The sequence below is a fragment of the Giraffa tippelskirchi genome, chromosome 5, assembly GCF_054371585.1.
Source record: "Giraffa tippelskirchi isolate mGirTip1 chromosome 5, T2T-mGirTip1v1.2.pri, whole genome shotgun sequence".
Lineage (NCBI taxonomy): Eukaryota > Metazoa > Chordata > Mammalia > Artiodactyla > Giraffidae > Giraffa > Giraffa tippelskirchi.
In genome coordinates this window covers 185,843,936-185,856,136 of record NC_137279.1, presented here as the reverse complement: position 1 = coordinate 185,856,136, position 12,201 = coordinate 185,843,936, and the positions used below count along the sequence as shown (strand labels likewise).

The 12,201-nt window shown below is 50.8% G+C and overlaps 1 protein-coding gene across 1 annotated transcript in view; it reads right to left on the bottom strand.

Moving 5' to 3' along the window:
- CSMD2 (CUB and Sushi multiple domains 2) overlaps positions 1-12,201 on the bottom strand; it is a 667,647-nt gene that overhangs the window by 275,085 nt on the left and 380,361 nt on the right. Inside the window, exons 11-12 of the mRNA XM_081490945.1 lie at positions 9,095-9,198; positions 5,667-5,779 (exon numbers count right to left, since the gene is read on the bottom strand). Coding sequence (XP_081347071.1) covers positions 5,667-5,779; positions 9,095-9,198 — 217 coding nt within the window. The remainder of the gene's footprint in view (positions 1-5,666; positions 5,780-9,094; positions 9,199-12,201) is intronic.

Here is a 12,201-nt window from a genome sequence, read left to right as displayed (position 1 = left end):
GCCACCTGCAAGCCAGAAAGACATCTGGCAGCCATCTGAAGCCAGCCCGGACCAGAAACTACATCAGCTGGTACCCTGACCTTGAACTTCTAGCCTTCAGAATCGTGAGAAAATAAAGTTCTCTTATTTAGGCTACCCAGTCCATGGGATTTTGTTATGGCAGCCAGAACAGACCTAAGCTAAATGTGTTGGGCTTGAGATATCCGAGGGGGAAGCTGTGTAAGATGTGTCACAGGTAGACTGATGTCTACTGGGGAGCAGATTTGAAAGTTCCCAGGGTTCAGGCTAGGTTGAAGCTATGGGAGTAGATGTGATCAATGGTGGAAGGTTCCAGAAAAAGAGGATGAAAGCTGAGAGCCTGAGAAGTGCCTGCCCTGAGGGAACCATGCAGGAGCTGAGAGGGAGCAGCCAGGGAGGAGGAGAGGACCCAGGAAGCTGCAGGGAGAGAAGCCCAGAGCAGATGGGCCCCAGTCACATCAGGGCCCCATCAGGGAACTCAGCCACCCACCTCTTCCACAAAAGAAAGCACTGACTCATCATGAAGGTGTGAGACACAAGGTCAAAGGTGGAAGGACAAGAAGGGAAAGGCAGGCCCATCCCAACATTTAATCCTTCCTGGGTTCTTCTTCCTGCTGGACAAGGTGCCAACTCTTTCTGAAACCTTGATTGAGGCCCTTGGAGACAAGGGTCTGCCTTCTGCCACTTCTGCCTCCATAAGCTTCACCATGGCCACCGTGAATGACTTCCTTTCCCAGCCAGCCTAGGGAGTGAGGGGGAGGCAGGGACCTAGGACCAGGGCTATCCGAGGAAGCCTGGAACATCTGGGGGACAGGCAGGGAGACTTGTGTCCCTGCAGAGGAGGATGTACCCCAGAGCAGAGGAGAGTGGTCATCAGGGCCTTTCTCAGCCTCCAGGGCATGGCACCTCTGTGCCCTAGGCAATGTGCCAGGAGCCTTTTGTAATCTCATTTCATAACATTGCACAACAGTGTGATACGGTTGACATTATTGCCTCCATTTCACCAGTGGGGAACCTGAGGCTCAGAGAGACTGTATGACTTGCCTAAGGTCACATATCTGGGGCTGTGCTGGGATTCACCAGCTCGGGTCCAAGTTCAGAGTCTGTTCTATCTTCACAGAACCTGCTGCCTCTGTACCCAGAACCCAGGTAGCTCCTGTGAGTTAGTGAGGTCTCTAGATGCCCAGACTCTCTTCTTTCTTCCTACTTTGTCACTGTTCTGAGGAGAAGCCCTCCAGCCCACACTTAGTTAGTGACCATTATGTTTTTAGGTCAAGTCTATATGCCTCTATTGTAACTTCAGCACCCAGCTTCATATTGGTCACATATCAATCAATACTGAGTGAAATGGACAAATGACCTCATCCAATCTCTAGTAACAAGGAACCCAGGCTCACAATATGTGGCCCACTTGATTAGGGCAGAGCTTTGGCTTCCATAAAGATTGTATAAGGAATTGAAATTCTGCAACTTTGGAGGGCTCCTGGTATAAGAGGAAAATCACGGGCTTTGAAGCCAGAGAGACTGGGGTCGAATCTCGACTCTGCCAGGTCCCACACTTCTGTATGACCCTGGGCAGGTAACTTACCCTCTGAGTCTCCAATTCCTCTTCTATAAAAGGACAGCCATCATCACAGAGTTGCAATTATGGAATGAGATGAAGTGGTACTTTTCAAACTAGTGCTTAGCCACAAATCCCCTCTTAAAAGAGGGCTTACAGGAGGACAGGAGGAGATGGAGGCAGAGTCAGAGGCCTCCCTGCTGGGCATCCCCATCCCCACACATGAGTGGCCCCCAAGGGATCTCAAGTCTTTGCGTGACACTGTTTGTGCAATGAACATTCAATGAGACAATGAATGTTCAGCTTCTGGTACATCATAGGCTCTCCACAAATGATAGGCCCCTTTCTTTTAAAATGAAATCACACCAAATGAGCCCAATTCCCCTTTCCCACATAACAACCCTTCAAATATTTGGACACAGCTCTCAAGTCTCCCCTGAGTCCACTTTTCCCTGAATAAACATTAAGGGGCGGTTAACCTTTCTCACTGGGTTTGACTTGAAGTCCTCTCCTTATCCATCTCAAACTGGGGTCTCCACATCTCTGCCCAATTCTCTGATCCCTGATCAGAATAGAATAAAGCATCACTCACTCCCTGGGATAAATGCTAGTAGCCAATTGTTGAACATTCAAACAGGACTTGATATTTCTCCCCATTTCATCTTATCCTGGTACTTTACCAGCTGTTCCACTCTGTCGAGCTCTTTCTGCATGCTGTTTGTTGACTGTAGTGACCATCATCTGTCTCAAACTCATGTGACTTTGGTCTTATTCAAGCCATGAATAAGATATGGAAAGATTTGGGAAGGTGGATGGCACAGAATCATTCCTCTCCACTTTTGGTAACTGCTATTTAACTTATATGCAGAGTACATCATGAGAAATGCTGGGCTGGAAGAAACACAAGCTGGAATCAAGATTGCCGGGAGAAATCTCAGTAACCTCAGATACGCAGATGACACCACCCTTATGGCAGAAAGTGAAGAACTAAAGAGCCTCTTGATGAAAGTGAAGGAGGAGAGTGAAAAAGTTGGCTTAAAGCTCAACATTCAGAAAACTAAGATCATGGCATCTGGTCCCATCACTTCATGGCAAATAGATGGGGAAACAGTGTCAGACTTTATTTTTTGGGGCTCCAAAATCACTGCTGATGGTGATTGCAGCCATGAAATTAAAAGACGCTTACTCCTTGGAAGGAAAGTTATGACCAACCTAGATAGCATATTTAAAAGCAGAGACATTACTTTGCCAACAAAGGTCCGTCTAGTCAAGGCTATGGTTTTTCCAGTAGTCATGTATGGATGTGAGAGTTGGACAGTGAAGAAAGCTGAGCGCCGAAGAATTGATGTTTTTGAACTGTGGTGTTGGAGAAGACTCTTGAGAGTCTCTTGGACTGCAAGGAGATCCAACCAGTCCATCCTAAAGGAGACCAGTCCTGGGTGTTCATTGGAAGGACTGATGTTGAAGCTTAAACTCCAATACTTTGGCCACCTCATGCGAAGAGTTGACTCATTGGAAAAGACCCTGATGCTGGGAAGGATTGGGGGCAGGAGGAGAAGGGGACGACAGAGGATGAGATGGCTGGATGGCATCACCAACTCAATGGACACGGGTTTGGGTAAACTCCGGGAGTTGGTGATGGACAGGGAGACCTGGTGTGCTGCGGTTCATGGGGTCACAAAGAGTCGGACACGACTGAGCAACTGAACTGAACTGAACTGAAACATCTATACAACTTCTGAAACGGGGAAACCTAGGAACTTTGAGTCTAAATCCACTCCCATGTCCAAAGAAGTGAGTGGCAGAGCTTGGACCTGAATCAAGTTCTCTTGATTTCTCGCCTGGGGCTCTTTCCTGCATATATATAACTTTATGTGCCAGAAGAGCACATTCATTTAACTACCTCTGTACTCACTCACTAGTTACTCGCTAACCATCTTATAATTTGCAACACTGTCCCCAGTGGCCTGTCATTATCTCCATTTCACAGATGAATAAACAGAGCCCTGGAGAGGCTAGAAAGGGGCGGAATCAGGATTGGAACTCAGCACATGTCAGCCAGTAGGTGCTCTCTGTCTGCTGGTCTGTCTCACTCAGGGGTGTGCTTCCTATTCTGAGGACAATTCCTCTATCATCCTGACCCCAGTGGGCATCAAGGTATGACAGTGTTCCTGCAGGAAATAAGGACTAGCCTCCTGTTATGGGTTGAATCGTGTTCTCCAAAAAAGATGTGTTGAATCCTCACCCCCTGGTCCCTGTGTATGTGACCTTCCTTGGAAATAGGGTCTTTGCAGAAGTAATCAAGTTAAGATGGTGAGTCCTCAATCCAGTATGTCTGATGTCCCATGAGAAGAGCAGAGAGACACATGGGGATGTGCGACATGATGGGCAGAGATTAGAATGATCCAGCTATAAGCTAAGGATCGCCGGCCACCACCGGAAGCCAGGAAGAAGCAAGGAAGGGGTCTACCCAGAATCTCACAGGGAGCATGGCCCTCCTGACACCTTGAGTTTAGACTTCTAGCCTCTAGAATTGTGACAGAATAAACTTCTGTTGCTTAAACCACCCAGTTGGTGGCAGTTTGTTAGGGCAGCCCTTAGGAGATAAATACACCGCCTGTGTATCAAGTTTGGTCACAGAGTCCAGGTCCTGGTACAGGAAGAGCCCTTGGTCCACGGGAGGTGTGAGGTACCCTGAGTGGAGTGAGAGACCTTTGGAGTTGCTCTCCCTACAGGGTCCTGTGTGGGCTTCTCAGGTGGCTCAGTGGGTAAAGAATCTGCCTGCAATGCAGGGGATGTGTTTGATCCATGGGTTGGGAAGATCCCCTAGTGGAGGGCATGGCAACCCACTCCAGTATTCTTGCCTGGAGAATCCCAAGGACAGAGGAGCCTGGCAGGCTATGGTCCATGGGGTGGCAAAGAATTGAACATGACTGAAGTAACTTAGCATGCACGTACACACGCAGCATGCACAGGGTCCCATGGAGAATGACACCATCTCAAACGAGGTGGGGGAAGGATGCCCCCCTCCCCCACAACTGCCTCCTGTCTGGTACCCACTTCATCATACAACTCACTTTCTTGATGAAGCCTTTCCTGATACCCCAGAATGGATGACCACCCCTTCTCTGTGCCCCCACTGGCTCTGTTGGCCATGATTATATTGCTTTAATAATAGCTTATTTGTACAGGAAGCTCAGCTCAGTGATCTGTGATGACCTAGGGGGTAGGATGGGGGTGGGGTGGGACGGAGGTCCAAGAGGGAAGGGGATATATGTATGCATATGGCTGATTCACTTCATCGTACAGCAGAAACTAACACAACACCGTAAAGCAACTATACTGCAAAAAAAAAAGAGATAGCTCATTTGGTTTTTCCTCTGACCATGCAGGTCCTTTACAGTGAAGGTCTAGATCTGCTGCATCTGTTCCCTGAGTGCTAGTCTAGGGTTGGATACCTAACGAGGCCTTCACAAAGACTTGGAGGTGTTGTGATGGGGACCTTTTTGTGGGGATCTGTGTTGGCAGTCATCTGCCATCAGGAGGTTTGGCTGTATACAAAGATGAATGATGGTGACAGTATCTCTTGGAGCCCAGATTGCTGTTCCCTTAGTGCCTATTCCCACCAAGAGATAAAGGTCACCTTCATTTGCACGTTCTCAGGTCACCAGTGGTGTGTGTCTGGTCCGAGCCCTGGGCATACAGTCACTCATCACCATGACAGCCAAATAGGGTAGCTTGGGAAGCTACTGTCTCCAGTCCAAAGATTTCAAACAGTAAGCAAGGCTCAGAAAGTTTATGAGGACTTGCAAAGGTCTACACAGGCCAGGTATGAATCAGGGGTGGAACTGATGTGTGTGCCTGGTGCTGTGAGCCAGCACTTTAAGTGACTGGCCCTAGATAATCCTCAAAACAGCCAAGGAGACCCACTGGACCAAGGAGGAGGCTGGGGCTCAGAGAAGTTGAATAACATGTCTAAGGAGAGGAACCTAGTACAGGGCAGAGCCAGGATTCAAACCCAGGGTTTGCTGACTTAAAGCAGACCCTAAGTGCCTGATTCATTGGCTCCCCCACGGCTGTCAGTTACCTTCATAAGAAGCCTTGAAGCCCAAGGAGCTGCCACTGCCATCTGTCTGGAAGAGGAGCCACATTTGATGGTTGGTGCTGACGATGAGATCTGGTACCGACGTACCTGTCAGTCTGTCGGGAGAGAGAGATTTAGAGATGTGAACCCACCGTGGAACCCCAACAGAAAGATTGTGTGACTGACGGCATCTAAAGGAACATCGAGGAGCCAGGGTCACTTGGGCGAATCCTGGGTCCCAGTGTTGCTGGCACTGAGCCCGGCAGCACGTGCTCACGTGCTGGGAGACTCAGGACTGCTCCCCTCTGCACAGGCCGAGCTGCTTCTGCACCGCGACTCCCCTCCCCAGACTCCTGGGCTCAGGGGAGAGATCTGCATCCTCACTTGCATAGGGAGGGATGGCTGGAGCCAGGTCCAATCAAGGGGGGTGTCTACACTCCTGCAACCTCCCATCTTTCGTGTGAACTGGACTGCAGGGAAGACACAGACAGAAACCCATTTCCCCAGTCGGAACCCAGCCACTCCTTTTAATGAGGCATCTCTTTCCACTCCAGCATGAGAAAGCGAGGCTTTAAGCGCAGCCCCCACCTTGGGCAACGCTCCTTCCGAAAAAGCAAGTTTAGACATGGAGAGGATTCTGATTCAACTTGCGTTCACCAGGCACCTACCCAAGCCAGACCATTTCCCTTCCATTATCTCATTTAGCGTCCCCACAGCCCAGCGAGGTAGGGGTTGCGTTACCACCATTGTACAGATGAGAAGACGGAGGTACAAAATGGGCAGTGGCTTTTCCAAGGTCAGCCTGCTGGAGAGTGGCAGGGTCAGAGTCCACTGCATAGGCTGGGGTACCCAGAAGAAACCTGACTTCCTTTTTCTGCTGAGACCAGACAAATCTCCAGCGCAGATAGGGTGTGGGGGGCTGGGGAGGGGTGGTTGGCTTAATGAGCTCTAATCTCTGTTCCACCTTGAAGGGGGCTGAGCTGGTTGCAGAGATGATAGCTACAACATGAATGCTGTGGGGATGAAGCAGGGATAGACTGCCTGGGATACACTAGCCTGGCCCATGTGACATCCCTGGCCTGGGGACCCGACCCTGACATTCTGCAATGATGGGGACCCTGACATTCTGCAATGAGTAAGGAATGACCCCAGGATGGTGGTGAGTAAGGGAGAAGACAGGCTTCTGTGTTCTTCTGCATGACCCAATGATGACAACAAAGGAATCATTTTGCATTGTTTCCCTGAAGTTTTTTTTTTTTTTTTTAACTTATTTATTTTAATTGGAGAACAGTCACTTCACAACACTGTGATGGCCCCTGCCAAACATTGTTCCTGAAGTTTTGAACTTGACATTGGTCTAAAGAGATCTGACGGTGGTGGGAGAGTCCTTGGGCTGCTACAGAACTTGTTGGGATCTCATGCAAGCTAGACTGGTCCAGAGACCTGGGTCCAAGCCATGGATCTGCCATTCATTTGCTGTGGGACCTTGGGCAAGTGGCTGAGCCTCTCTGAGCTTTTTCACTCCATATAAATGAGGGGTTGAATTGTATGATCCCCCAGGCTTTGCAGCTCTTCTGTTCTAAGGTTTTCTCTATGACAAAGCACACTGAGGCATGAAGGAGACAGAGGGGGATCCTGACCTCTTGGGTGCACTGAGCTGATGTACCACACAGGTCAGCACACCAAGGCAGGTGAGTGATGGGGATGCACTGAGAAGAGGGGAGGCGTTGAGTGTAATGGGTAAATGAGGTGACAACCTGATGGGGCACAGAGTACCCAGATACCTGACCAAACATAATTCTGGGTATTTCTGTGAGGGTGTTTCTGGATGAGATTAACATTTAAATTGAACTGAGTCAAACAGATTGCCCTCCCCAGTGAAGGTGGGCCTCATCCAATCAGTTGAAGACCTGAATAGAACAAAAAGGTGGACTTTCTCCCAAGTGAAAGAGAATGCTTCCTGCCTGCCTGCCTCTCAGCTAGGACAGTGTTTGTTTCCACCCTGCACTTGAACTGAACCTCAGCTTTCCCTGGGTCTTGAGCCGGCTGGCCTTTGCTCTAGAACTCTATCATCAGCTCTCCTGGGTCTCCAGTTTGCTGACTCAGCCTGCAGATCTAGGGACTTGTCAGTTTCCATTATCGTACGATAAATCCTTTTCTTCATATGTACGTCCTATTGGTTGTTTCTTCGGAGAAGTCTGAATCCTGTTGGTTGTTTCTTTGGAGAAGCCTGATTACTACAGTGGAGAGTATGCAGTGGGGAGGTTGCCCTTCAGGCTGACCTCCCATTCCTTTCCCTCAAGAGATCCCAAATCCCAGCCATGTCACCTAACATGCCAGGGGACCTCATTCAACTGCCCTAATAGGATCTTTCCCAGTAGATGTGAGGAAGGTATGAGAAGCACCCAGGACAGAACAGCTTCTGGACAAGCCAGCTATTACAGAATGGCCATTTCTTGCTCAGCATTATGGCCAGAGGGTATTGGCTAGGAGGGTGTACGGTAATAGCATGGGATGCTATCCTTGACCAGAATCGAAAGACATGAACTCAAGTGCTAGTTCTGCCACCAACTACCTTTGCACCCTCTGGGCCTCAGTTTCTCCACCTGTTAAATGGGATAATAGCACCTTCCTCACAGGGCTCCTGTGGGAATTAAATGAGATAACTGATGTGTCTGGGCACACAGTAGGCAATGAATGTATGTGAAATCTCCCCTCCTTCTTGGCAGGGGAGGTGGACGAGGTCATGTCTGTCTGTCTGTCTGACTCTGGGTCACACAGACCGAATAGGAGCATCCTCCTGCTTTCAAGCCAGGCTAATCATGGTGGACGGAGGAGTCAAATGGCCCGCAACAGCTGAGACCTGGTGTAATGAAATCCAGGACACCCCAACATTATCCTCTCCCTTGACTAGACCATGTCATTCTAACCTTTCTGGGCTCAGAATATGTGGTCACTATGTCCACGTGGTCCCAATTCCCGGAAACCATTCATCTCCCAGACAGTTCTGAGCATGAAGGGAAATTAGCAAAACACTTCCACTACCTCTGTCTGAAGTCAGGCCACCACAGATGTACATGGCCTTCAGGAAAAACTCCAGGTGGCAGAAGCAGGGTCTGCATAGACGCACATAGCCAAGTGCAATGCTCCAGGCATACACGCCAAATCTCTACTACCCTGGCTCCCCAAGAGGCTGCTCCTCCTACACACCTTCCCTGTTCCTTCCTCGTGAGAAGTGCTCTGTTTTCCTTGGTAGGAGTAGAGAGAGATGGAAGGATTGCTGCTGAAACCAGCAGTGCTGCAGGACACCTGTCCTGGCCATAGCATGGTGGCAGGGAGTGTGGCAGGAAGACTCAGCAGGCCCATCCCACTGCCCTCAACCAAGGCACACGTGCTCCTGCCTTGCCCACCACATGCTCCGCGTCACTCACATGTAGAGAACTGTTTTCTGGTCCCCGTCCTGCCCGCCGTCCCCGACTGTCAGGGTGTCGTAACCCCTCTCCAGGTCAAACTCCTCGAAGGCCAGCTTGATCACCTGCGGAGGGAGCAGGGATTAGGCAGCAGGCAGGGGCCGCCGGGCGAGCCATCCTCGGCCTTGAAGACAGCAAGAAGCTCCATGTCCTGATGCTCAGAGCACTGTGACACCACCCCATGCAACCCTCCATCCACACTGAGCACTTCTGGGCCACCTTTTAGAGTGTGAGCTTTTTCTCTTCCGGGCCACACAGTCTCTAGGGTTCCCTGATGTTTTCCAAAGTTGATCACAGCACATCTGGCCAATTCTGGGGGCTGTCATGGCAACCCCAGGCACATCTGGCCAACTGTGAGATGATTAGACTCTGCCTTCACGCTTTAATGCACAGAAATCCCTGTGGAATTGGTGGCAAATTTTCAGGCCACATGTGGAATCTAAGCTATGTGGTCCCCAGGGAGCTGCAGAAGTTTCTCTCAGTCTCTCCTATGCCCACTTTTCTCCATGCACTTTGTCTATTTGTTGAATAAATGAATGTTCCAGGAAAGACATTTCGACAAGATTCTTCTCTCCTACTTGGTTTAGTCCTGCCTGCCACAGCTATATACTAAAGACCCACCACAAGCCAGCCTAGGAGGCAGGGTTTCAGTGGTCAGCATGACATGATCCCTGCCTTTGGTGAGGGGGGAGAGAGAAAAACAAACTGATAATCACAATCCCAGATTACAGATGCTACTTGAAGCCTGCAGCTCATGCAGCCTGCGGTGAGGGGAGGAGGGGAGGCTGTTTGTGATGAGGGTGGGGTGGGTCCTGAGAGTTCTGGCAGCTCTGGAAGACTGTCAGGTCAAAGGGGGATGCTGGGAGAGGCAGGGGTCAGGTGCAGAAGGCCTGAGCTGTAGCAGAGATGGAACATTCCAGAATAAGGGCTCAATGTCTATCAGAGCAGGTCTGGAAACTGGACATAGTGGCCAGCTGCTTCACTCTGGGGGACAATGTGATTGGGCCTTCAGTGCAATGAGGTGACTCAGGAATGTCTAGAACTTGAGAAGGCTGCCTGCAGCCAGGTCCTCATAGCCTCCCCTGCCCCAGAGAGCTGCGTTCATTCTGAGGGAGCAGCGGCAGGAGAGTTGTCCACAGTGGGTGACGGGGACACTCAGGTGTTGGAGAAGAACGCTGGTCTGGCTGCTTGTGTGGGAACTGACACGGCAGCAGTGAAGCCAGGGTGGTGAGGATGGTTCCAGGCTTCAGGGGCAGTGAGGTGAGCGATGCAGGAGGGTGATGGAGATGGAAGAGAGAGTCAGGTCCTGGAGTGTTTAGGGTTTTGTGACTGATGGATGTGGGGACTGAGGGAGGGGTGGTTTGGGATGACCTGCAGATTCTTGGCTGGGGCAATAGGGGTGGTGGGTGGTGGTGCCATTCACGAAGACAGAACACTCAGCGTTGCCTCGCCTAAGCATCTCAGCTGGTCCCCTGGTTTCAGTCTGATGAAGATCTTCAGTCTCCCCGTAGGGAGGCTGAAAGTGCTTCTTTGTTTTCTCTTCTGCTACTCGAGGAGTAAAGAATTCCCGTGGATAGATTTTCCCATGGTTGTGCAGGCTTCTGCTGTCCAAACCCAACAGCGCAGCAGAGCTTCTCCCCAGGGTGCTCTCAGGCTCCCAGGAAGGAAACCTGTGCCGTGCCGGTGTGTGGGCCTGGTAGTGCCCGTGCAGGGCCCTCTGCACCGGGCCTGGGACCCACAGGGAGGAGCTGTGCCCGTGGACAGACAGGACAGGGAGGAGGGGTGACGCCGGCTGGGAGGAGGCTTCCTGGAGGACATGAAGCCCAGGCTGAGTTTGGGAGGTGGACTGGAGCAGTCCCATAAGTGGAGAAGGAAGGGAAAGTGATCCAGTCAGAGAGAGGAGCAGGTGCAGAGGTGCAGGGTGCATGACCTGTCCAGAAACTCTGGGTGGATCTGGAGTCGTGTGGCTGAGAGGGAAGCAGAGGGTGGAGACACGAGACAGGCAGGAGGAGCCGGATGAGGACGCGTTGCCTGTCATATTACAGACTGGGGCTCTGTCCTCAAGACAAGGAGGGATCAGGAGGAGAGGTAAGTAAAGGCGTGGGGTGAGGTTTTTGTTTTAGAAGAAACAGCACTGAGGGCTGGTGGAAAGTGTCTGGGCTGTACAGTAGTGTGGGTAAAGGAGGATGTGGGCCTGCAGCAGGCAGTGGTTGGGGGCTGTTAGAAAACAGGGGATGAAGGGACTAGACATACTGACCTAGAGAAGAGAGACTCTAGGGCAGAGGCAGGAGCAGCAGCAGCAACCCTGCCTGGCCCCACCCAAGGGCAGAAGGTGGAGATGAGAGGCACTGAAAACCAACTCTGTGACTGTAAGAACTGTCCCGCAATGCAAAGGACTGTGTTCAGAGGTACTGAGCACCCCAATCACTGGTGGCAAGTATCATGAGAAGGGGATTCCTGCTTGGGACTCTCAGATAGTTTCAACAAAAACACTAGACCCTCCTGATAAAAATCCTTGTTGGCTATATAGACATGTATTCCAGTGAGCAATCGACAGTGAGTGGGGAAGCCTTTGTAATTGTTGTTTAGTTACTAAGTTGTGCCTGACTCTTTGTGACCCCATGGACTGTAGCCCAGCAGGCTCTGCTCTCCATGGGATTCTGCAGGCAAGAATACTGGAGTGAGTTACCATTTCCTCCTCCATGGGATCTTCCCGACCCAGGGCGCAAACCCGCGTCTCCTGCATTGGCAGGCGGATTCTTTACCACTGAGCCATGTGGGAAACCCAGGGGGCAAGCCTTAGTCCTTCTAGCTTTCCCGCCAAGTTGGCAAGCTCACTTCCCATGTTCCCTGATGACCAATCATCATTGGATCATCTGCTCAGGCTGGAATTGGCTTCCTATCTCTTACTGTCCCTAGTCCTGCCCTACAGAATGATGTTGCCATTTCCTAGCCTGGTGCATGAGGAAGGACCCTTGGCTCCTGCTCCCTGCTGCCATCCCATCGTACTGCCTGTGTAGCATTCTCTCATACCAGCCCATTCATGACCCTGGTTTGCACAGTCCCCT